Below are 22,485 nucleotides of genomic sequence, written 5' to 3'. Positions count from 1 at the left end.
AGCCTGTCCAGGTCCCTTTGCAGATCCCTCCTACCCTCAAGTAGATCCAAACTCACACCCAGCTTGGTGTCATCTGCAAAGATGTCCTTGGTTCCATGGGGCCCCTCAGTGTCACAATGGCCCTTTGATTACAACAGGCCCTGCACTGTCACACTGGTCTCCTTGGTTCCATGAGACCATGCAGAGCAGCAATGGTCTCCTTGGTTCCATGGGGCCCCAAAATGTGACAAGGGACTTCTTGCTTCTGTAAGGCTTTACAGTGTCACAATGTTCTCACTGGTGCTGCAGTTTCAGAGTTGCCCGTTGGTTCCATGTGGCCCCAGGGTGTCACAATGGCCCCATGGTCACAGGAGGTCCCACACTGTCACCATGGTCTCTGGGGTTCCACAAGTCCCCTCAGTGTTTTTCCTTGTTTCCACGAGGCCACACAGTGTCACAGCGTTCTTCCAGATCCCTTGAGGCCCCATCGTGTCACAGTCGCCCCTTGGTTAAACAGGATCCTGCAGTGTCACAATGTCCCCTTGGTGCCATGAGGCCCTGCAGTGTCAGAATGGCCCCTTGGTTCCACTGGGCCCTGCAGTCTCCCAATGGTCCCCTTGGTTTTGCAGTGTCAAAATGGTGAAACCCCTTGGTTACACGAGGCCCTGCAGTGTCACAATGGCCGCTGTGGTTCCACGAGGGCCCAGAGTGTCACGGGGCACTCCCTGGGTCCATTTGGCCCCACAGCACCACCATGGAGCCCTGGTTCTGTGGGGCTGCACGGTGTCACCATGGTCCTCTTAGTTCCACACGGCCCTGCAGTGTCACAATGGCCCCAGAGTGTCCCAATCATCAGAGAATGACAGAATCAAATAGGCTGGAAAAGACCTTTGGGATCATCAAGTCCAACCCATGCCCTAATACTGCCTTGTCACCCAGACCATGCCACTGAGTGCCACTGCAGAGGGACAGTGACTCTGCCACCTCCCCCCTGGCCAGCCCATTCCAGTTCCCACTCACCCTTTCTGTGAGGAACTCCTTCCTATTGTCCAGCCTGAGCCTCCCCTGGTGCAGCTTAAGGCTGGGTCTTCTTGTCCTGCCCTCCAGCAGATCCACACTCACACCCAGCTTGGTGCCATCTGCAATTTGTGAATGCTGGACTCGATCCCCTCACCCAGATCATCAGTGAAGATATTAAACAGGACTGGGCCCAGCACAGATCCCTGGGGACAGCACCAGTGCCTGGACACCAGCTGGGTGCAGCACCGTCCCCACCACTCTCTGGGCCCAGCCTCCAGCCAGCTCTTAAATCTCCCAGCCAGGAGGGAACCTGCCCAAGCCGTGGGCTGCAGCTTTTCCAGGGAATGCTGTCAGAGACAGAGTCAAAGGCTCTGCTGGAGTCCAGGCACACAACATCCACAGCCTTTCCCACATCCACAGGTGGGTCACCTGGGCATAAAAGGAGACCAGGTTGGTCAGGCAGGACCTGCCAGCCCTAAATCCACGCTGGCTGGCTCTGATCCCTGGGCCATCCTGTGGGTGCCCTGTGATGGCACTCAAGGTGATCTGTTCCATAACCTTGCCGGGCACCCAGGTCAGGCTGACAGGCCTGGAGTTCCCCAGCTCCTCCTTCCAGCCCTTCCTGGGCATGGGCTCACACTGGCACCTCCAGTGATCTGGGCCCTCCCTGCTGAGCCAGGACTGATGGTAAATGATGGAGAGCAGCTTGGGGAGCTCATCCACCAGCTCCCTCATCCCCCTGGGATGGATCCCATCTGATCCCATACACCTGTGAGCATCTGAGTGGCTCAGCAGGTCCCCAGCTGCTTCCTCCTGGATTCCAGGGGGCTGTTCTGCTCCCTGTGCCCATCCACCAGCTCAGGAGAACACTTGTCCTGAGGACAACCTGTCCTAATATTGAAAATTGAGACAAACAAGGTGTTAAGTAGCTCAGCCTTTCCCTTATCTTTAGTTACTATATTCTCCACTTTATCCAATAAAGAGTAAAGGTTCTCCTTATCCCACATTTTGCAATTAATTTATTTATAGACACATTTTCTACTATTTTTCACACAAGTGCACAGGTTAAACTCTAATTGAGGTTTCACCTCTTTCCTTTTCTTTCTGCATAACCTAATAACATCCTTAAACACTGCCTACGTTTCCTGACCTTGTGTCCAAAGGTGATGCTCACTCTTCCTTCCCTTGACTTCCCACAAAAGCTCCATGGGCAGCCAGGCCAGTCATTTTCATCAGTGGCTCATCTTTTGCCACACTGGGACAGGCTGCTCTTCCCCTTAAGGTTACTTTCTTGAAATGTGTCCATCCTTCCTGGACCCCTTTGATTTAAAGGGCTGTTTCTCCTTAAAAATTCAGTACCTGATTTGGTACTCCCCAAATCGGCGTCCTAAACAGGCCAAAGTCTGCCCTTCCTAATTCCAGTGTAGAAGTTTTGTTGCTGCCCCTCCTTCTTTCACAAAACATTGAAAACTTGATTATTTAATGGTCACTGTGCCCCAGGCAGCCTCTGAGCCCCACATCTGCCCCCAGCCCTTCTCTGTCTGTGAACAGCAGCAGACAGAGCTTTCCTTGGCAGTGGGAGTGTTACCAAAAATTCAGTGAAACAGAAAACTCCTTAACCCCAGTGTAGCATTAAGAAGCAGCACTCTTTATTCAGCTGGATGCACGGGGGAGAGCTCCTCCCAAAGCCCTGCATGCTGAGTACAGGAAAGTTTCTGTTTATTTTCTGTATTTTTCACACACATTCATTGATTGTCTTGGACTAAACATACAAATGATAATCATTTCCCCAAAATCATTAACATATACATATTCCCCCTTCCCCTTTACCCATGTGTTCTTCTGTCCTGGGGGTCTCTCTGGTGGTCCCTGGTGGTCGTGGACCCCAACGTTCCAGTGGGCCTGGCTGAGCTGGCAGGACCCTGAGGCTGCTGAACTTCCAGTTCCCCTTCTCACACAATGGGCCTTGTGTGGTTTCCATAGGCCTGGGGTTGTGGAGAACAAGCTCCAGGTGTCAGCTCACCTGGTGTAGGCAATTGATCATCTGGTAACATGAGGTCACAGAGTGGGCTATGACATCACAGAGTGGGTAATGTGAGATCATTGATTAGCGATGGCATCACAGAGCAGACTATGACATCACAGAATTGGCTGTGACATCAGAGACCAGCTGTGTGACATTAGAGAAGGGGCTGTGAGCTCACAGAGCAGGCTGTGACATCCCAGAGGGGCTGTGTGACATCCCAGCAGGGCTGTGTCAGGTCACTCTGCCCCAGCTCCCCCTCACAGTTTCTCCCAACAAGTCCAATGCTGTCCATGCCCAGCGGGGTCCCTGTCCCCCGGGATCCCCCCGGCCCACCTGGAGCCACAGCCTCCACCAAAGGATGTTCCACAGGATCCACCCCAGAGCCTGACATGGGGACAAGGGGCCAGGGCTGTGTGACCAGGACATCAAGGACGGGGATTATCCAGGTCACTGTGGCCTGGGTTGGGTTGCCCAGGGCAGGAAAGATGTCTGACAGCTGGAGCAGGGTCTGGGAAGGGCCTCCAAGGTGGGGCTGGAGCCCTTGGGCTGTGAGCAGAGGCTGAGGGAGCTGGGCTTGTCCAGCCCAGAGCAGGGAAGGCTGAGGGGCTCCTCATCCCAGCCTGGCAGTGCCAGCGAGGAGGGGATGGAGAACACAGAGCCAGGCTCTTCACCGGGGGCCTGGTGGGAGACAAAAGCCAATGGGTGGGAGGGGAAAGAGGGGAGATCAGCCAGGACAGGAGGAGATGAAATGAGTCAGGCTGGTTTCAGCATTTCTTCAGCACCAAAAGCAGCCTGACCCCCCTTCTCCATCCACCACTGACAGCTTTGAAAATCAGGAGTTGTTGGAGCTGTTTTGTCCCCATTCCAGGATGAGCATCCTGATACAAGAACTTAATTGTGTTTCTATCTATCACAGAACCACATTTGTGTGAAATTAATGTTTGAATGGAAATGTGGATGGAGGACACATCAGACACTGCTGGGACTTTGCATGTCGCTCAGCGAAGAGTGAGATTGTTATTAAATTGTGTCCTGTTCAACTGGGGTCTGTTGGCCATGAAGAGAAACTTTCTGTGCCTCTGAGTCTCACCAGTTCCTGACCCCCAAAGGACACAAACCTGATGAGTTGTGGTTCCCACTCCAGTGGTGGCACTGGCACCTCCCTCCATCCCCAGAGCAGAGCTCCCTTGTCCCAGAGAGTGCCTGGCAATGCAGGGACGAAGGAAACAGGACAGGCTGTGGGGATCAGGGGCAGGGCATGGCCAGGGATTTGGGGTGGTTGTGAGCCCAGGGCAGGACCCGGCGCTTGGCCTTGGTGAATCTCATCCAATTGTCCTGGGCCCATGGGGGGACCTTGGGATCTGTGCTGGGCACAGAAGGTGTTTTCCATTGCTCTGAGACTGCCTGCTGTGTAAAGTGGATTTAATATTCAGCAGAGGAAAGACTTTGGCATTGGATGGAGCTGTGCCTTCCCTTGGCTTTGTTGGCTGACAAGAAATGAACATCCCTCTGTGTCTCAGGCAGCTCCTTCTCCAAGGAAAGCAGGTGGGAGTTGGAGCCAAGGAGCTGAAAGCTGCAGGTGCAGCCTGGGCTGGAGGGAGCTCAGATTTGCACAAGGCTGCTCTGAGTGCCAGGGCTTGGATGGGGGAAATGGTGGGGTGGGGGTAGGGACAGAGTCTGATTGATTGTCAGCCATGAAGGGTCTTGATTTTCATATCTATTCCAACTGCATGAGGAGGTACTTGGATTCAGTGTCAATTGGAGATTGCACATATCAATGAATTAACAGGAAAGCAAAACTAAACAGGACTTAAAAAATGTTTTCTCACTGTCTTTTTAAATATCAGGTATATAGTTTGAATACACTACCGAGATCTACGTAACCACAGAGGATTTGAAAATTAAAATTAAATTATTCCCAGAGGCTTGGCTTGTTAAGGTGTTCTGAATGTTAATGAGCCCTGGGACACTGAATTCCTGCACTGAAGAGCTGAAGGCTGAACAAGCCTCTGGAGCAGTGAAATTCAGCAGCAGCCTCCAAGTTGCTGAGGATGTCAGCAGCCCCCAGTGAGGCCATCCCTGCCCAGAGACCGTGGGGGAATGGGCAGACAAGGAGAGCGTCCCTGGGGCTGGGGCAGCACAACTCAGAGGCACCAGCGGCTCCAGCTGGGCAATGGAGTGTGGAATGTGGCTGGGAAAGCCCTGCCTGGGCTGGGCCAAGCAGCACACACAAGCCCTGACTCCCATCTCCCAAACAATTCTCTCAAGGAGACATTTAAGAGGAATTAAAATTGTTTGTGTACCCTGAGTTGAAAACACTGGAGAAATACTGACAAGAAATTCTCAGGAGCTCAAAACAACCAAGCAGCCTTTACTGGCAACTTTAGAAAATCAAATAAATTTTCGCAAAAGGTTTAATAGGACATTCAATGAACAAAACAACACTTCTCAAAGCATTAATTTGGCCCATTCAACTTCACAAACTCTAAGCCTGTTCAATTTCATGTTAATCAAAATTTGCAAGAGGACAAAAATAGAAGAAGTATTTTTCTTTCTCTCTCTCAAAGAGATAGAAAGACAAATAAGCTTCCGAGAAGCACACACACAGCTACCAACTCCTGGATTCCAGCACTGTTCAGATGGAAATTCCAAGAGGAGGTAGGGTCAAGATGTGTGCTTGCCTTGTGGTCAGCCTTCAATACCCCTTGGTCTCCCTGGGCCCTTCCCCCAGGTGGGGCTTGGGCTCATTTGGTCCCTCAGGAGCTGGGCTGGGGCTGCAGAGGTGGCTGTGGAGCATTGCCTGTGCTGTGCCAGGGACTGGCAGCCACTGCTGGGCTGGGATAGAGGCTCTGGGGGGATTGGGGTTCCAGGGCAGGGCAGGGCTGGGCTTCCAGGGCAGGGCAAGGCTGGACCTGCCCCCTGCTCTCCCCCACACACAAAATGTTTCCAGCCAACAATCTCCTCCAGGCTGTCACAACAGGCAATGTTGGAGGTGAAATCCCAAATTTGGCCATGTGTGCCTGGCCCAGAAGGACAGTTCCTTTCCATAGGAAGGAAAGCACAGAGCCCCAGTGTTTGGAAGGCAAGTGAGAGCCTCTCTCATCCAAGGCCAGCCAGACTTGCCAGGAATGGCGGATTTTGTCTGGGAGCAGTCTTTGGATATAGGGAATTTGGAGGTGACTCTTTGTGTCTGTGTGCACACAGGAGTGCCTGTGCTGGGGAAATGTGGCAGAAATGCTGCTCTCTGAGGGGTTTGAGAGCCTTGGATAGCTGAGTCAGTCAGGCCTGTAAGTAAGATTACATCATGAGGAATAAATTAAAAGCTATTAAGAGCTTTTTTTTGCCAAGTAACGTTTCATATGATATAAGTTAAGTTGAATATTTTTTAATGTTATTCTACCATTAAATCATTAAGTCGTAGTGTGTAAGTTAAGTTAAATACTGTTTGTGGGAATCCATAAAATTAGAGGCTTCTAGGAAAGCTGCAAAAGACAGGCCTCAGATACAGCAGAATTGTGAACAGTGCTAAAGCAACAGTCATGAGATAGGTCAGCAGAAAAATTATTTAAACTGTAGAAAAGGCAAGGGCAAATAGAACAATAGCCTATGTATTAATGCTTGTCTGAATAGCTCTCTAAGTTGCAGCAAGTTTATCTAGCAAGATATTAGGAAGGTTAAAGCTTAGTAATGGAGCTCTGTGCATTGTCTCTTACAAACAGGTACTGTATTCTAAATAAGCAAGCATTGTTTTAACCAAAGGTACGTGTGCTTATGGTGATTGGATAGAACTACTCTCAATATGCTTTTGCTTTCTGTGATTGGTCAAGAAGCTTATAAAGTATGTTGTAACATGAAGTTTTCTGGCCTGCTGCCTGGATTGTGAGCTGCTAGCATCTTCCCATTATCATAATCATGTAATGAGACTGATGCTGAAAAAAGAAACAGCTCGAGACACTTTCCATAGCAGCCCCATCTCGTTCGCATCTGTAAATAAACCCCCAGCCGGTGTTAAAGTTAAGTGCTGTTCTTTTGCTAAATTGTCAAGTTGAAGGTATCAGTTAAGGTTAAAGTGTAAGTTAAGTCCTGTTAAGTTTGAGCTCTGTTCAGCTTTTGGGCCGTATTCCTTTTATCCTTGCCCTCACTGTCCTTGTGTCACACACACACACACAGGGACAGTTCTCAGCTCATTTCTGGTTTGATTGTTCAGACTTTATTTGGTTTTGTTGTTGCTTTGTTTCCTTGGTGTACCTGAAGTGTCCAGTCAGGAGCAGAGTGACTCTTGCCAAGGAACTTTGTGCTGCTGTCCCTTAATATTCAATCTGGTTTTTGCTGTTCCTTTGCTGGGGATTTTTTCAGCGCTCTCAAGGCCTCGTTGGTAGCAGGGTGAAGGAGCCCTGGCCCAGGCTCTGGCCCTGGGGGACACGGGGACGCTGCCGGGGGGTCCCTGTCCCCCTATGCCACCCCCAGGGCCCCGGCCCCCGTCCCCGTGTCAGGCTCTGGGGTCGATCTCGTGGAACATCCTCTGGGGGAGGCTGCGGCGCCGGGGGCGGGGGGACCCGGGGGGACAGGGGACCCCGCTGTGCACGAGCAGGGTTGGACTGCTCTGGGGGGAACTGTGAGGGGGGCCGGGGCAGAGTGACCTCCCCAGTGACCTCACACAGCCCCTGTGATGTCACAGAGCCCCTGTGATGTCACAGAGCCAAATCTGGGATGTCACCCTGGAATGTCATGCAGCTGCACTGTGATGTCGCAGAAGACTCTGTGATGTCAGAAAGTCACCCTGTGATGTCACAATCTCTACTGTGATGTCATAGCCTGCTCTATGATGTTACACATCTGGCCAGTGATGTCACAATGCTCTCTCTGATGTCACAGAGCCACCCTCTATGAATTCAGGATCTGCTCTATGGCCTCACACCGTACTCTGTGATGTCACAGACAGATGTGTGATGTCACAAACCCCTCAATGATATCACAAAACCCTCTCTGTGATGTCATATTGTCACTTTGTAAGGTCACAGTATACACTCTGACCTCACAGCCAGCTCTATGATGCCATACAGCCATGCCATGATGTCACAGCCTGCTTTGTGATGTCACAGAACCCCTCTATGATGTCATACAGTTCCCTCTATGATGCTGTAGCTGCTCAGTGACTTCACACAAAGAACTCTGTGATGTCATAGCCCAATATGTGACCTCACACAGCCCACTCTGTGCTGTCACACAGCCCCTTGCTGACATCACAGTTGCGCTGTGCCTCCATGACACAGCCCCAGAGGAGCTGCTGTGACACAGCCCCCTCTGGGACATGCCACAGCCCCTGGCAGTGCTGAGCCCCTGGGAGCTCTGTCTGTGCCCTGCTGCTGTCCCTGAGGGGCCCTGGCAGTGCCCCAGCCCTGCTGGGCTGTGCACAGGAGCTGCTCCTGGCCAGAGCTGTCTCTCTGCAGCGCTGCTGCCCTTGCCAGGAGCTGCCTCTGGGCCAGGAGCCCGGCCCAGCTCAGCAGCACAGACACAGCACAAGGGCTTTAATGACCCTCTGGTCATTAGGCAGGCAGGAGGCAGAGCTGTCAGCAAAGGAAGGGGCCAGCCAGGTGAGGCAGCCAGGGGATGCCCACAGCCTGCAGGGACAGAGGCGCAGGGCAGGGACACCGTAGGACAGCCTGGGCTGCACAGGGCACAGGGATGGGCAGCAGCTGCAAGACAGCCCTGACAGAGCCAACTTGGGCAGCACTTTGGCCATGGCAGACACAAAGAGCACCAAAGCCCCAGAGGGTCATTAAAGCCCTTGTGCTGTGTCTGTGCTGCTGAGCTGGGCCGGGCTCCTGGCCCAGAGGCAGCTCCTGGCAAGGGCAGCAGAGCTGCAGAGAGACAGCTCTGGCCAGGACCAGCTCCTGTGCACAGCCCAGCAGGGCTGGGGCACTGCCAGGGCCCCTCAGGGACACCAGCAGGGCACAGACAGAGCTCCCAGGGGCTCAGCACTGCCAGGGGCTGTGGCATGTCCCAGAGGGGGCTGTGTCACAGCAGCTCCTCTGGGGCTGTGTCATGGAGGCACAGCGCAACTGTGATGTCAGCAAGGGGCTGTGTGACAGCACAGAGTGGGCTGTGTGAGGTCACATATTGGGCTATGACATCACAGAGTTCTTTGTGTGAGGTCATTGAGCAGCTACAGCATCATAGCGGGGATTCCGTGACATCACAGAGCAGGCTGTGACATCATGGCATGGCTGTGTGACATCATTGTGGGGGCTATGAGGTCAAAGTGTGTGCTGTGACATTACAGAGTGGCAGTATGACATCACAGAGAGGGTTTTCTGGCATAACTGAGGGAGTTGTGACATCACACAGCTGTCTGTGACATCATAGTGTGAGGCCACAGAGCAGACTCTGCCATCATAGAGGGTAGCTCAGTGACATCAGAGAAGGGGGTTGTGACATCACTGGGTGGCTGTGTAATATCATAGAGCAGGCTGTGACATCACAGAGACTTCTGTGACATCACAGAGCAGCTGTATCACATCATAGGGTGACATCTCATAGTTGGCTGTGTGACATCACAGGGGCTGTGTGACATCACAGGGGCTGTGTGAGGTCACTGGGGAGGTCACTCTGCCCCGGCCCCCCTCACAGTTCCCCCCAGAGCAGTCCAACCCTGCTCGTGCACAGCAGGGTCCCCTGTCCCCCCGGGTCCCCCCGCCCCCGGCGCCGCAGCCTCCCCCAGAGGATGTTCCACGAGATCGACCCCAGAGCCTGACACGGGGACGGGGGCCGGGGCCCTGGGGGTGGCATAGGGGGACAGGGACCCCCCGGCAGCGTCCCCGTGTCCCCCAGGGCCAGAGCCTGGGCCAGGGCTCCTTCACCCTGCTACCAACGAGGCCTTGAGAGCGCTGAAAAAATCCCCAGCAAAGGAACAGCAAAAACCAGATTGAATATTAAGGGACAGCAGCACAAAGTTCCTTGGCAAGAGTCACTCTGCTCCTGACTGGACACTTCAGGCACACCAAGGAAACAAAGCAACAACAAAACCAAACAAAATCCAGGCAATCAAACCAGAAATGAACTGAGAACTGTCCCTGTGTGTGTGTGTGACACAAGGACAGTGAGAGCAAGGATAAAAGGAATATGGCCCAAAAGCTGAACAGAGTTCAAACTTAACAGGACTTAAGTTACACCTTAACCTTAACTGATACCATCAATTTCACAATTTAGCAAAAGAACAGCACTTTACACTATTTAACCAAACTTAAAACATATGACTTACCAATTTAACATAAGAATAACATTTACTATTCAACTTAGCTAATAAATTAAATTGAACTTAATACCTTAGGAAAGGAACAACTCTTAGCAGCATTTAACTTTACTTAGACCTTGTGATTTAACCTTACCTCAAGGCCTGACTAACTCAGCTATCCAGGGCACTCAAACCCCTCAGAGAGCAGCATTTCTGCCACATTTCCCCAGCACAGGCACTCCTGTGTGCACACAGACACAAAGAGTCAGTGCAAGGCACCTGGGAGAAATTCCCCTGAGGGCAGGAAATGCTCCCTGTGGATCCTTTGGCATCTCCCCAGCGGGTGAAGGGTTGAGCCTGGAGGAGTGGGGGGATCGGCCCAGGCTCCATCGTTGTTGGGGATCCCCGAGTGCAGCAAACGGGAGAGTTCCCGGCTGGGAGAGGCCCCACTCAGAGGGAGTCGCTGGCCCAGGAGAGCTCCAAGGGCTCCTTTTGGAGCGCTGTTTGTAGGGCCCCAAGAGAGGGGCTTCAGTGCCAGCAATGGTTCATCCTGGCCGCACTTGGCACCAACAGCTTTCTTTGGCAGTGTGAGAACAGGGATGTTGTGCCACTGAGGGAACAAAACCAGTTTCCAGGGCTGCTGCTACAGAAAGCAGGAGCTGGTTGGGCAGCAGCAGTGCCTGGAGCAGACAGTGTTTGTGATGAGCTGCAGAGGAGCTGAGCCCAGGGGCTGTTGGCCAAGGCCGAGCCCCAAGGAGCATTTCTCATCTGGCAGGGCAGCCTGAGAAGGGGAGGGGGGAATGCAGCAGCACAGGGCCCATGGAACCAAGGGAGCATTGTGACACTGTGGGGCCCTGTGAGACCCGGGGAACCATTGTGACACTGTGGGGCCCTGTGAGACCAAGGGACCATGGTGACGCTGTGGGGCCTCATGGAATCAAAGAGACCACAGTGACATTGCTGGGCCTCATGGAACCATGGAGAGATCATTAAGACACTTCACTGCCTCCTGGAACCAAGGAGACCATTGTTATACTGTGGGGCACTATTGAATCATGGAGACCATTGTGACACTATGAGGCCTAAGGGAATAAGCAAAGCACTGTGACACTGTGAGGCCTCATGGAACCAGTGAGACCATTGTGACCCATGGAGTCCCCAAAGAACCAAGGGGACCATTGTGATCTCTGGGGCCTGGTGAAACCAAGAGGCCTTTGTGACATTGCAGGGCTGCATGGAACCAAAGCTCCAGGGTGACACAGAGGGGCCTCCTGTCATCAATGGTCCATTGTGACACTGTGGAGCCAAAGGAGACCATTGTGACACTGCAAACCCCCAGGGTCCAAAGGTCCATTGTGACACTGCAAGGCCTCATGGAATCATTGGGACCATTGTGACACTGTGGGGTCTTCTGGAACCCAGGGGCCATTGTGACATTGCTGGATCCCATGGAAACAAGGGTCCATCGTGACACTGCTGGACCCCATGGGATCAAGCCACCATTATGGCACGGCGGGGCCCCATGGATCCAAGGCACGATTGTGGCACTGTAGGGCCCCACAAAACCAAGGGGACACAGAACAGATCTGGCTGGTTTGGCCTCCCAGGGGCTGCCTGACTGGTCCAGCTGACCCTGGCATGTTGAGGGTCTCATCTCATCTGCTGCTGAAGCACTGGGGCTCCGTGCTTTTCTTCCTATGGAAAAGAACTGTCCTCCTCCTCCAGGCACCTGTGGCCAGAACTGGGACTTCACCTCCAAATTTCCTTACATCCAGCGATTGTTCCAATAGGGATATTGCCGGGACAAGTCTGTCTTGCAGTGGTTTCACAAGGGTCACTTTGCATCTGTCTCAAAAAACACTGGGGAAGGCTGGTGATTTCCTTCCTATGGGGAAGAACTGTCCTGCTTCTCCAGGTGCCCATGGCTGAGATTGGGGTTCCACCTCTAATATTCCCTTTATCCAAAGTCTGGTCCCAGACAAAATCTTCCATTCCTGATAAGTCTGGCTGGCCTTGGCCTTGTGAGGCTCTTCATACGCTGGGGCTCTGTGCTTTCCTTCCTATGGAAAAGAACTGTCCTTCTCAGCCAGGTGCCCATGGCCAGAATTTGAGTTCCACCTCCAATATTGCCTGTTGTGACAAATTGGAGGAGATTGTTGGCTGGAAACATTTCATGTGTGGGGGAGGAAGGGGCAGGTCCAGCCTTGCCCTGCCCTGGAAGCCCAGCCCTGCCCTGCCCTGGAACCCCAATCCCCCCAGAGCCTCTATCCCAGCCCAGCAGTGGCTGCCAGGCCCTGGCACAGCACAGGCAATGCTCCACAGCCACCTCTGCAGCCCCAGCCCAGCTCCTGAGGGACCAAATGAGCCCAAGCCCCACCTGGGGGAAGGCCCCAGGGAGACCAAGGGCTATTGAAGGCTGACCACAAGGCAAGCGCACATCTTGACCCTGCAATCTCTTGGAATTTCCATCTGAACAGTGCTGGAATCCAGGAGTTGGTAGCTGTGTGTGTGCTTCTCTGTATCTTTTTTGTCTTTCTTTCTGTGTCTTCTTCTGTCTCTGTGCTCCTGTAAATTCTTATTATCATTAAATTGAACAGGCTTAGAGTTTGTGAAGTTGAATAGGCCAAGTTAATACTTTGAGAAGTGTTGTTTTGTTGATTAAATATCTGTTGTAATTGCACATTAGAAGAATTTTAAAAAGTAATACAAAACTTTTTGTGTCACTGACAATCTGTTAAACCACTGAGATACTGAACACGCCTCTGTGAAATACAAATGTTAAAGATGAAAAAACCCAGGAATCTCCTCTTTCTTTTCCAGTCAACAAAGAAGCAGCGGGCCCCAGCCCCCATCTCAACCAAACCAAGCAAGCCTGCCATGGGCTGAGCCCCTTCCCCCCTCCCCAGGCCGCCCCCCCCCATCGGCCCCATTCCGACCAAACCAAACCCCAACAATTCCCAAACAGGAAAACAAAAGAGGCTACAAAACCCCAACCAGAACAAAGCCAGCCACAGCTGTTAAAATCTCACCATGAAGTCCCCTCCGCCCAACACAACTAAAACCAAAAACCCCTACAACCTACCACCCATACAAAATAACCCTACAACTAAAATTAAACACAAAAAAAACCCCAAAACCAACCATAAAACCAATCCTAACACGACCCAACCACAACTTCCACCACAAGTTACTGGCAGTTTAGGTGTTAATCCTTTCAATACTTCATTGCTCCATCGAGTAAAAGAAAAAAACAAAATACCAGCATATAAAAAAATATATAAAACCATAAAGTCAGTAAAGGAGAAATTAAATCCCAAATAAAAAAGAAGAAAAAATACCTTAATCTTAAAGCTAAAATCCTCTTGTAAACTATAATGAAAAAACTCTTTTTCTTAATAACACAAAAAACTTTTTAAAAAAAATTACAATTAATTTTAAAAAACCCCTCCATACTATAATAAACAAATGTTAAAATAATGTTAAAATAACTGCAATTTCATCAAAAGTTTAAACAGAAGCAAAAAAAATCCAAGTAATCCAGTATCCCCAAGAGAAGATCTCTATTCCCAGAGATAAAAATAAATTTAGATGTAAATAATAAAAACCTTTACCTTTAAAGAACTCATCTTTAAAACAATATTTCATAAGTCAACATGGCCCATCAACAAGCAGTAAAAAAGCTTGTAGCAATAAAACAATTTCACAAGAACAAAGTTCCCCAGACAATTGTTATCCATGACAAAACTAAGAAACACAAAAAAACCAAGTTTTACCTCTTGTTAAAAAATCTCCATAACCTTAAAAACAAAAAGTACTCTCCCTAAATAAACTAAAAAAAAAGGCTATTCTAGAAATAGTAAACGAACTAGAAATTTTTAGTTTACTTTCTTTCCATTGTCAGTAAAAAAAAATGTTGTAAAGGAAATAAGTGTTCTAAAGAGTTTATTGTAATTCTTACTTCTTTTTTTCTTTTTTGAACTTTTAATTAAATTTTCTTTATATCCTTTTAAAATTTTAAGTCTACATTACTTTACTCCTAATCCTCTTACAACAAAATAAATACATAAATAATTAACCGACACTTAAACCCACCACACTCATCAATACATGAATTAAGAAATCTCAAAATTAGAAAAATCTTAAATAAACAAACCAAAACCACTACGAGGACATAATAAAACTTTTGCCAATGTTTCTCTGATTTTCTAAAGTTGCCAGTAAAGGCTGTTTTATTCTTTTGAGCTCCTGAGAAGCTCTTGTTGGTATTTCTCCAGGGAGTCCAATTCAGAGGACACCAACAATTGTAATTCCTTTTAAATGTCTCCTTGAGAGAATTGTTTGGGGGATGGGAGTCAGGGCTTGTGTGTCCTGCTTGGCCCAGCCCAGTCAGGGCTTTCCCAGCCACATTCCACACTCCATTGCCCAGCTGGAGCCGCTGGTGCCTCTGAGTTGTGCTGCCCCAGCCCCAGGGACGCTCTCCTTGTCTGCCCATTCCCCCACGGTCTCTGGGCAGGGATGGCCTCACTGGGGGCTGCTGACATCCTCAGCAACTTGGAGGCTGCTGCTGAATTTCCCTGCTCCAGAGGCTTGTTCAGCCTTCAGCTCTTCAGTGCAGGAATTCAGTGTCCCAGGGCTCATGAACACTCAGAACACCTGAACAAGCCAAGCCTTTGGGAATCATTTGATTTTAATTTTCAAATCTTTTGTGGTTAATTAGACAGATTTCAGTAGTGTATTCAAACTGAATAGATTCTTTTTAAACAGACAGTGAGAAAACATTTTTTAGGTCCTATTTAGGTTTTTTTTTTCCTGTTAATACAATGATATGCGCAATCTCCAATTGACACTGAATCCAAGTACCTCCTCATGCAGTTTGAACTGATATGAAAATCAAGACCCTTCATGGCTGACAATCAATCAGACTCTGTCCCTACCCCCAGCCCACTATTTCCCCCATCCAGGCCCTGGCACTCAGAGCAGCCTTGTGCAAATCTGAGCTGACTATGATGTTGACTAGTGTGGTATTTATTTGAACTTCAGAAAGACTGGACAACTCCCTGATGCTCAAAGCATGAAACCAGTCAGTTGAGAGGCACTTGAATGACCAGAGAGCATCTGGTGGAGAAAATCTGGAAGGAATGGGAAGAATAAAGTTCCAGAGAGCCTAGTGAAGAGATGCCCTTAGACATGGCCATTTAAAGAAGAGAGCTGCAAACACATGAAGGAAGAGCGAGAGGAAATATTAGACTGAATATTGGTGAATATCTACACAATAGAGGGGGGGATCAGTATTTCTTCTTTTGCCATTATTAGAAGAATCCAGTAGATCCAGGAAATTCCTGTTCCTGATGGGAAAACTTTGCCATTTCTTAAAATACTCAAGTGACCCAGATAATAAAGATTTGCTTGTATATTATGAAACTAACAGGAATTAAAACTTGTGTCCCTTTCCAGGCAGACATCAGTTGTGTGTCTATGAACAGGCACTTGTGCCACTTCTGCCCTGAGGTGCCCAGCTGGGATTGGATCTCTCCCAGAGCACCTGAGGGAGAGCAGAGCAACTTGCAAGCTGCAGGTCCCTGACAGCCCCGCAGGGCTCATGTCCCATCAACATCTGCTCTGCTCCAGTCTGAAACAGGGCCCAGCATGGTGCTGGGATCATCAGAGAGCTGAGGTGTGTGCTGGAATTCAATGGCCTCCCCATCCCGCAGCAGCCCTGCATTTCCCTGCTGCAGCCTTGGTCTCCAGCACAGCCATGGAGGCTCTTTGGGCTCTGGAGTGTTGCTGCAGCCCCCAAGGGCAGCTGAGCTCTGCCTTTGGCCCAGTCAGGCCTGGCCAGCACAGGCCATGCTCAGCAATTGCTTGTGTGTGCCTGGCCTTGCTGTCAGCCCTGGCAGTGGCTGCGTGGCCCCTTTGTGGCCCTGTGCTGGCCCAGCCATGGTGGCCCAGCCCCTGTGCAGGCCCAGCCCAGGCCAGGAGCTTTGCGGCTGGGAACGGCCCCTGTGCCGTGGTGCCCACAGTAGCCTTGGGGCTCTGTGCCCCATGGCCTCCCTGCTGGGCAGCCTCTGCCAGCTGCTGCAGAGCCCGTGGCACCTGTGGGGCTGCACAGACAGCCCTGCCCCGGGCTCTGCCGGCCTCTGGGCCAGCAGAGAGGCAGCCAGGGCTGGCCATGGCCGGGAACAGGCCCTGAGCCCCGCAGGAGGATGGAGCTGGGCCACAGCCAAACTCAGCCCAGGCCAAAGCTGGACTCAGCAGCCAGGGCTGCCAACACATGGGCACAGAGGCTGGCGCTGACAAATGTCCTGGGCCCCCTCCCTGCTCTGTCCATGCCACCAAGGGCACAGAGCAGCCTCCTCTCTGGGCCACTTGCCTGTTTGCAATGCCTTGCACAGGCGCTGGCCCTGCCCCACAAGGCCTGGCCTGAGTCCTGCCCCTGCACGCTCAGCCAGGCTGAGATGGACACTGATGGTTTCTGGGCCAGGCTCTCTGAGCCCAGCCCGGCTCCCTGCAAGCTCTGCCAGCTGCTCTGAGCTCTGGGCAGCACCAAGGGCCTCTCTGAGCCCAGCCCAGCCCAGCCGGCTCTGGCCCCACAGCTCTGCTCAGGCCAGGCTGCTCTGGGCACTGGCCCCACGGCCTCAGCCCCTGCCAAGGGCCCAGCAGCAGCTGCAGCTGCCACAGGACTCAGCCCCAGCCATGGGGGAAGGTGCTGGGCCAAGGCCAAAGGAGGCTCCCTGGCTGCCCTGCTGCCCTCGGCCTGAGGTGCTGAGAGCTCTGCAGCCCCTGCTGCCATCCCATCTGCCCAGGGCAGCACAAGAGCCCCGGCCTTGGGGCCCTCAAGAGCTGCTCCTACTCCAGGCCCAGGGCCCATGCCAAAGCTGGGGCAGCAGCCACAAAGCTGTGCCCATTTCTGTTCATTGCTGCTCTGATGGGGATGGATCCTCAGCCACTTGGAGGTTGCTGATGAATTTTACTGCTCCAGAGGCCTCTTCTATCTGGAGCTCTTCACTTCAGGAATTTGGTGACAAAGGCTCCCAAACATTTGTTCAAAATACTTGAGCAAGAAAAACCTCTGGGAATAATCTATGTTTTCATTTCTTCTGTGATTAATCAGACAGATTTCAGAAGAGTATTTTAAGTGAATCTGCTATATTGAAAAATTGCCAGGAGAATTGTTATGTATTCTTTGGTTTTCTTTTCTTGTTAATAGATTGATATCAGCAATGTCCAACTGATATTGACCCTCAGCACCTTCTAATGTAGTCTGAATAGATATGAAAATCAAGACCCTTCATGGCAGACAATCAGTAACACATTTTCCCCAACACCCCCACCATGTCCCTCATCCAACCCCTGGAACTCCTATGGATCAGGAATGGTGTGGCCAGCAGAAGCAGGGCAGGGATTCTTCCCCTGTGCTCTGCACTGGTTGGGCAGCACCTCGAGTGCTGTGTCCAGTTCTGGGCCCCCAATTTAGGAAGGACATGGAGGGGCTGGAACGTGTCCAGAGAAGGGCAACAAGGCTGGGAAGGGGTCTGGAGCACAAGTCCTGTGAGGATTGGCTGAGGGAGCTGGGGTTGTTTATCCTGGAGAAGAGGAGGCTCAGGGGAGACAAGGCAGTGTCAGGGCACAGGTTGGACTTGGTGATCTCCAAGGTCTTTTCCAACCTTGATGATTCTGGGATTCTCTGGAATCACCCTTGGAGCAGTTGCAGGATGAGCCCTGGGCCTCCTCTGCAGAAGCTCCAGCAGCCCAGGTCCCTCAGCTTCTCCTGGCAGCCCCAAAGCCCATCCTGTCAGTCCTGCAGAGCCTCTGCAGCTCCTCCTCATTGCCCAGAACAGGGAGCCCCAGAGCCAGACACAGCAACCCAGATGTGCCCTCCTGGCCTGGGGTGCCTCTGGAAAGGGAGCAGCACCAGGCACTGCAGGAGTCTGCAGACAATTCCTGCAGCACTTGTAGGATGATCCTGCTGCCCAAGGGACGTTCCCATGGGGCCAAGTCAGGAACTGTAATGGGGAGTGGGGCCAGAGAGGAAAGGGCAACCAGGGATGGGCTGTTTGCAGGGGAGGGAACAGGGCTGGGAAATGGGAAGAAATTTGTCCAAGGGAAGAGTGGAGAAAGCAAAGGTGAAGCCAAGGAAATGCTCAGGGCAGTTTGGGGGTGGCTGCCAGGCAGCCCTGGCTCTGAGCAACAGCGTCTGCAGTAGCACAGGAAACTCCCAGCTGATGGGAACAAACTTTCTTGCTGAGTGCAGAGGCCAGGACAAAGCTGAGTGGTTTCCCTGGTGTCCCGCAGGCCTTGCTGGCCCCAGGGGCTGATGGCATTTGTGCTCCCTCAGGTTCATGTCCCCACAGCAACAGCATGGGGGTGCTGGCCCTGCTGTGTGCAATGCAAACAGGGGCTGCTGAGGCAGTGCTGCCGTGTCTGTGCCTGCAAGGATGGGGCACCTGTGTGAGCTGGGGGAGAGGCCAGGGCTGCAGAGGGGGGATGTTGTTGGCAGCTGCATGAGGACGCTCTGGGAGGCTGCCCTGGGCTGTGCAGCGCACTGGGCATGGATCAGCCTCTGCTCTGCTGCTCCTTCCCATCTGCCCCAGGGCCCTTGCAGAGCCCCAGCCATGCTGTTTGCCCCAGCCTGCCCACGGCCAGCCTGGGGCTGCTGACGGGGGTTTCTGTGCTGAGCATTGGCCTGGCCGTGTTCTTGAGAGAGCCTGGGCAAGGAGCCTGGAGCCCCCAGGGCCTGGCCTGAGGCGTCAGCGCTGCCCCAGCAGTGCCCATGGCCTGTCCCTGCTGCAGCCCCAGCACTGCCACCCCCAGGGCTGTGCCCGGCCCCGAGAGCACTCAGGCCCTGCAGCAACACCAGGGCCACCAGGGCAGCGGGGCAGGGCCACGGCAGCAGCACTGGCAACACCAAGTGCTGCTGCTGCTGCTGCTGCTGCTGGGCACAGCTGCTGGGCCAGCACTGATCTGCCCCAGCTCTGCACACAGACATTGCTGCTGCAGCTCCAGAGAAGGCAACAAAAGGGCATCTCTGCAGAAAGCTCTACTGGGAGATCCTTTAGTTCCTTTAAAGCCACCGAGAGCACAGCTCCTCATTGACACAGTCTGTGTCCACAGGGAATGTGGAGAGGAACAAAATGAGAAATGGCACAAACAATGGCTTTTCTTTGTGGTCAAGATTAAAAAAACTAAAACAAAGGAGAAGAACCTCTGAAATGAAGCCAACAAGTATCAAAGGTGACTTTTATTACAAGTGGTTTGCAGAAATTGACCAGCAGTTTAATGTTTCTGAAACCATCGAGTCATCAGTCTCCACACTGCTGCCTTGAGCTCCTGGTTCCTCAGGCTGTAGATATGGGGGTTCAGGGCTGGAGGCACCACTGAGTATAGAACTGACACTGAAAGATCCAGGGATGGGGAGGACATGGAGTGGGGTTTCAGGTCAGAAAATGTGGCAGTGCTGAGGAACAGGGAGAGCACGGCCAGGTGAGGGAGGCAGGTGGAAAAGGCTTTGTGCCGTCCCTGCTCAGAAGGGATCCTCAGCACAGCCCTGAAGATCTGCACATAGGAGAAAACAATGAACACAAAACAACCAAAGCCCAAACAGAAGGAAAACACAAGAAGCTCAAGTTCTCTGAGGTACAAGTTTGAGCAGGAGAGCTTGAGGATGTGAGGGATTTCACAGAAGAACTGGCCCAGGACATTGCCATGGCACAGGGGCAAGGAAAATGTATTGGCTGTGTGCATGAGAGCATTGAGAAAAGCACTGGCCCAGGCAGCTGCTGCCATGTGGGCACAAGCTCTGCTGCCCAGGAGGGTCCCGTAGTGCAGGGGTTTGCAGATGGACACGTAGCGGTCATAGCACATGATGGTCAGGAGGAAATACTCTGCTGAAATGAAGAAGAGAAAAAAAAAGAGCTGAGCAGCACATCCAGTGTAGGAGATGTTGCTGGTGTCCCAGAGGGAATTGTGCATGGCTTTGGGGACAGTGGTGCAGATGGAGCCCAGGTCAGCGAGGGCCAGGTTGAGCAGGAAGAAGAACATGGGCGTGTGCAGGTGGTGGCCGCAGGCTACGGCGCTGATGATGAGGCCGTTGCCCAGGAGGGCAGCCAGGGAGATGCCCAGCAAGAGGCAGAAGTGCAGGAGCTGCAGCTGCCGCGTGTCTGCCAATGCCAGCAGGAGGAAGTGCCTGATGGAGCTGCTGTTGGACATTTGCTGGGGCTGCACATGGGCACCTGTTCATGGGAAAAGGACATTGAAGAGTTAGAGGAGATTCCTGTAATCAAAATCAAAGCCATTTCTCATACACCCTCCCCTGGAACACACAGACAGCCTTTGGTGTTTAAGAGTTCTAGGGTGTTCTTTTTAAGCTCCCCCTATGTCTCTTCTTCTATTCTTAGATATCAGAAACTCTCAGGCTGAGGCCAGAGGCTTGGCTGGGGCACAGGAGGGAGGGGGCTTGTTCAGAGGGAGGGGCTGCACTGCAGGGGCTCCTGTGGGCATCTCTAAACTCTCCCTGCCTCAGCATTTCTTGCTTTTACTTTGCCTCATTTCCTGATCCTCTCTTTGCTTCCTGCAGATTTCCCTCCTCCAGGTGTTTCCCTGTGCCTGATCTCTCCCTGCCACCACTCACAGACCCCAAATCTCTGTGCACTCTCCTTGGCCCTACAGAACCCTGCCTGTTTGCAGGGCACTGGCTGGGGGCAGGTTCTGTTTGCAGCTTGGAGAAAGGACAGCTCAGACTGAGCCTGATGGCTCCAGCAAAGGTGATGCTGCTGCTGTCCATGGGCAGAGGGGCTGAAAGCACATTAGGGATCTCCTACTGATCACTAAAAGTAACAGTTGGGATGTCTCAGGCACTTGTCAAAATTCATAATTATAATTCATAATCAACCTTTGTACTTATCCCCCCCTCCCTGCCATTCTCCAATAGTAGGAAACTGAATACAAAGTCTTTGAAAGTTTCCTCATTTTTTACAAAGTTCTTGTCTTGGAAATATTCTATGACTGATCAGAACCCCTCAGCATGTCAGAACTCCATGAGCATTTCACCTCCTGTGCAGCAGAAATACCCAGAGTTGTACTCACAGGCTCTGCAGGCATTGGGATGTTCCAGCTTGAGGAGATGGCTCCAGGAGCTGCAGCTGCATTGTCCTGCAGCCAGAGGTTCCTGTGCCAAGGGCTGGCAGTGATTGTGCCCAAGGCACTTCTCAGCCCCTTCCCAGCCCTGACTGATTGAAGCTCTCTGTGCCTCTGGGCTGTGCCCGGGCTGGCTGCAGGCAGTGCCCCAGCCCTGCTGGGCTGGCAGAAGAGCTGCTCATCAAGAGAAATGTGCTTTTGAAGCTCTTCTTGGTGAGCAGGAGCTACCTCTGTGCCAGGAGCCCAGCCCAGCTCAGCAGCACAGACACAGCACAAGGACTTTAATCAGCCTCTGGGGCTTTGTGCTCAGGCCCTGAGCATCAGTCCCTGAGAGGGAGCTGAAGAAACCTCTGCAGAACTCCAAGGCAGAATCCAACTCCAAAGTTTCTTGGACTTTTAATGGGTCCCACTGAGGGACACAACTGAGCAAGTGTCCCCAGGCCCCAGGCAGAGCAGAAAACTGCAGGCAGTGATGACAGGTGGGGACAAAGAGAAGCCAAGTCTTGGTGCCCTGGGGCACAGCAGGGTCTGTGCCAGCAAGGGCTGGGAGGAGACACCTTGTGCTGAGGCCCTGGGGCCTCCTGGCACAGCCCCAGCCAGGCCGGGCACTGTCAGCCCCTTGTGCTGCCCTCAGCATCCCCCCCTAGCCCACATCCCAGTGGCCTCAAGGATCTGCTGCAAGGAGTCCCTGGGGAGCCTTGCTCAGCAATGGCCCTGGGGGCTCCTTCATGCTCCCTGCAGGGACTGCAGCTTTTTCAAAGGACTTTGGCTTTGGCTTTGGCTTTTGCCTTCGAGTCTCTGAGAGGTTTGTGCAATCAAGGCCTCCAATTATCTGCTGTAATTAGTCCCTGGAGAGCATTATACTGACACTCAGTCGTGCTCAGTAATGCTTTGAGCTTCTCAAATTTTTTAAGGTAGTTTGGAATTTCCTTTCCACACTGAGACTCTGAGAGGTTTTTGGTCAATCCTGGCCTCCAATGCTCTCCTCCAAGGAGTCCATGAGGAGCCTGTGCGGGGCATGGACCTCACTGAGACCCATTCATGCTTTGAGACACTTTAGGGTTTTCTTCTGACTTTGACTCCTGGAAAGGTT

At 52.1% G+C, this 22,485-nt stretch overlaps 1 protein-coding gene across 1 annotated transcript in view; it reads left to right on the top strand.

Moving 5' to 3' along the window:
* Positions 1-22,485, top strand: part of LOC143692457 (uncharacterized) — a gene marked incomplete at its 5' end in the record, with an annotated part of 208,278 nt that overhangs the window by 87,503 nt on the left and 98,290 nt on the right. The window contains 1 exon segment of the mRNA XM_077172690.1: positions 4,965-4,975. Within this exon segment, the coding sequence (XP_077028805.1) occupies positions 4,965-4,975 (11 nt within the window).

Source organism: Agelaius phoeniceus (genome assembly GCF_051311805.1).
Source record: "Agelaius phoeniceus isolate bAgePho1 chromosome W unlocalized genomic scaffold, bAgePho1.hap1 SUPER_W_unloc_1, whole genome shotgun sequence".
Classification (NCBI taxonomy): Eukaryota; Metazoa; Chordata; class Aves; order Passeriformes; family Icteridae; genus Agelaius; species Agelaius phoeniceus.
The sequence above is the reverse complement of the archived record's forward strand: the minus strand, read 5'-3'. Positions and strand labels throughout refer to the sequence as shown.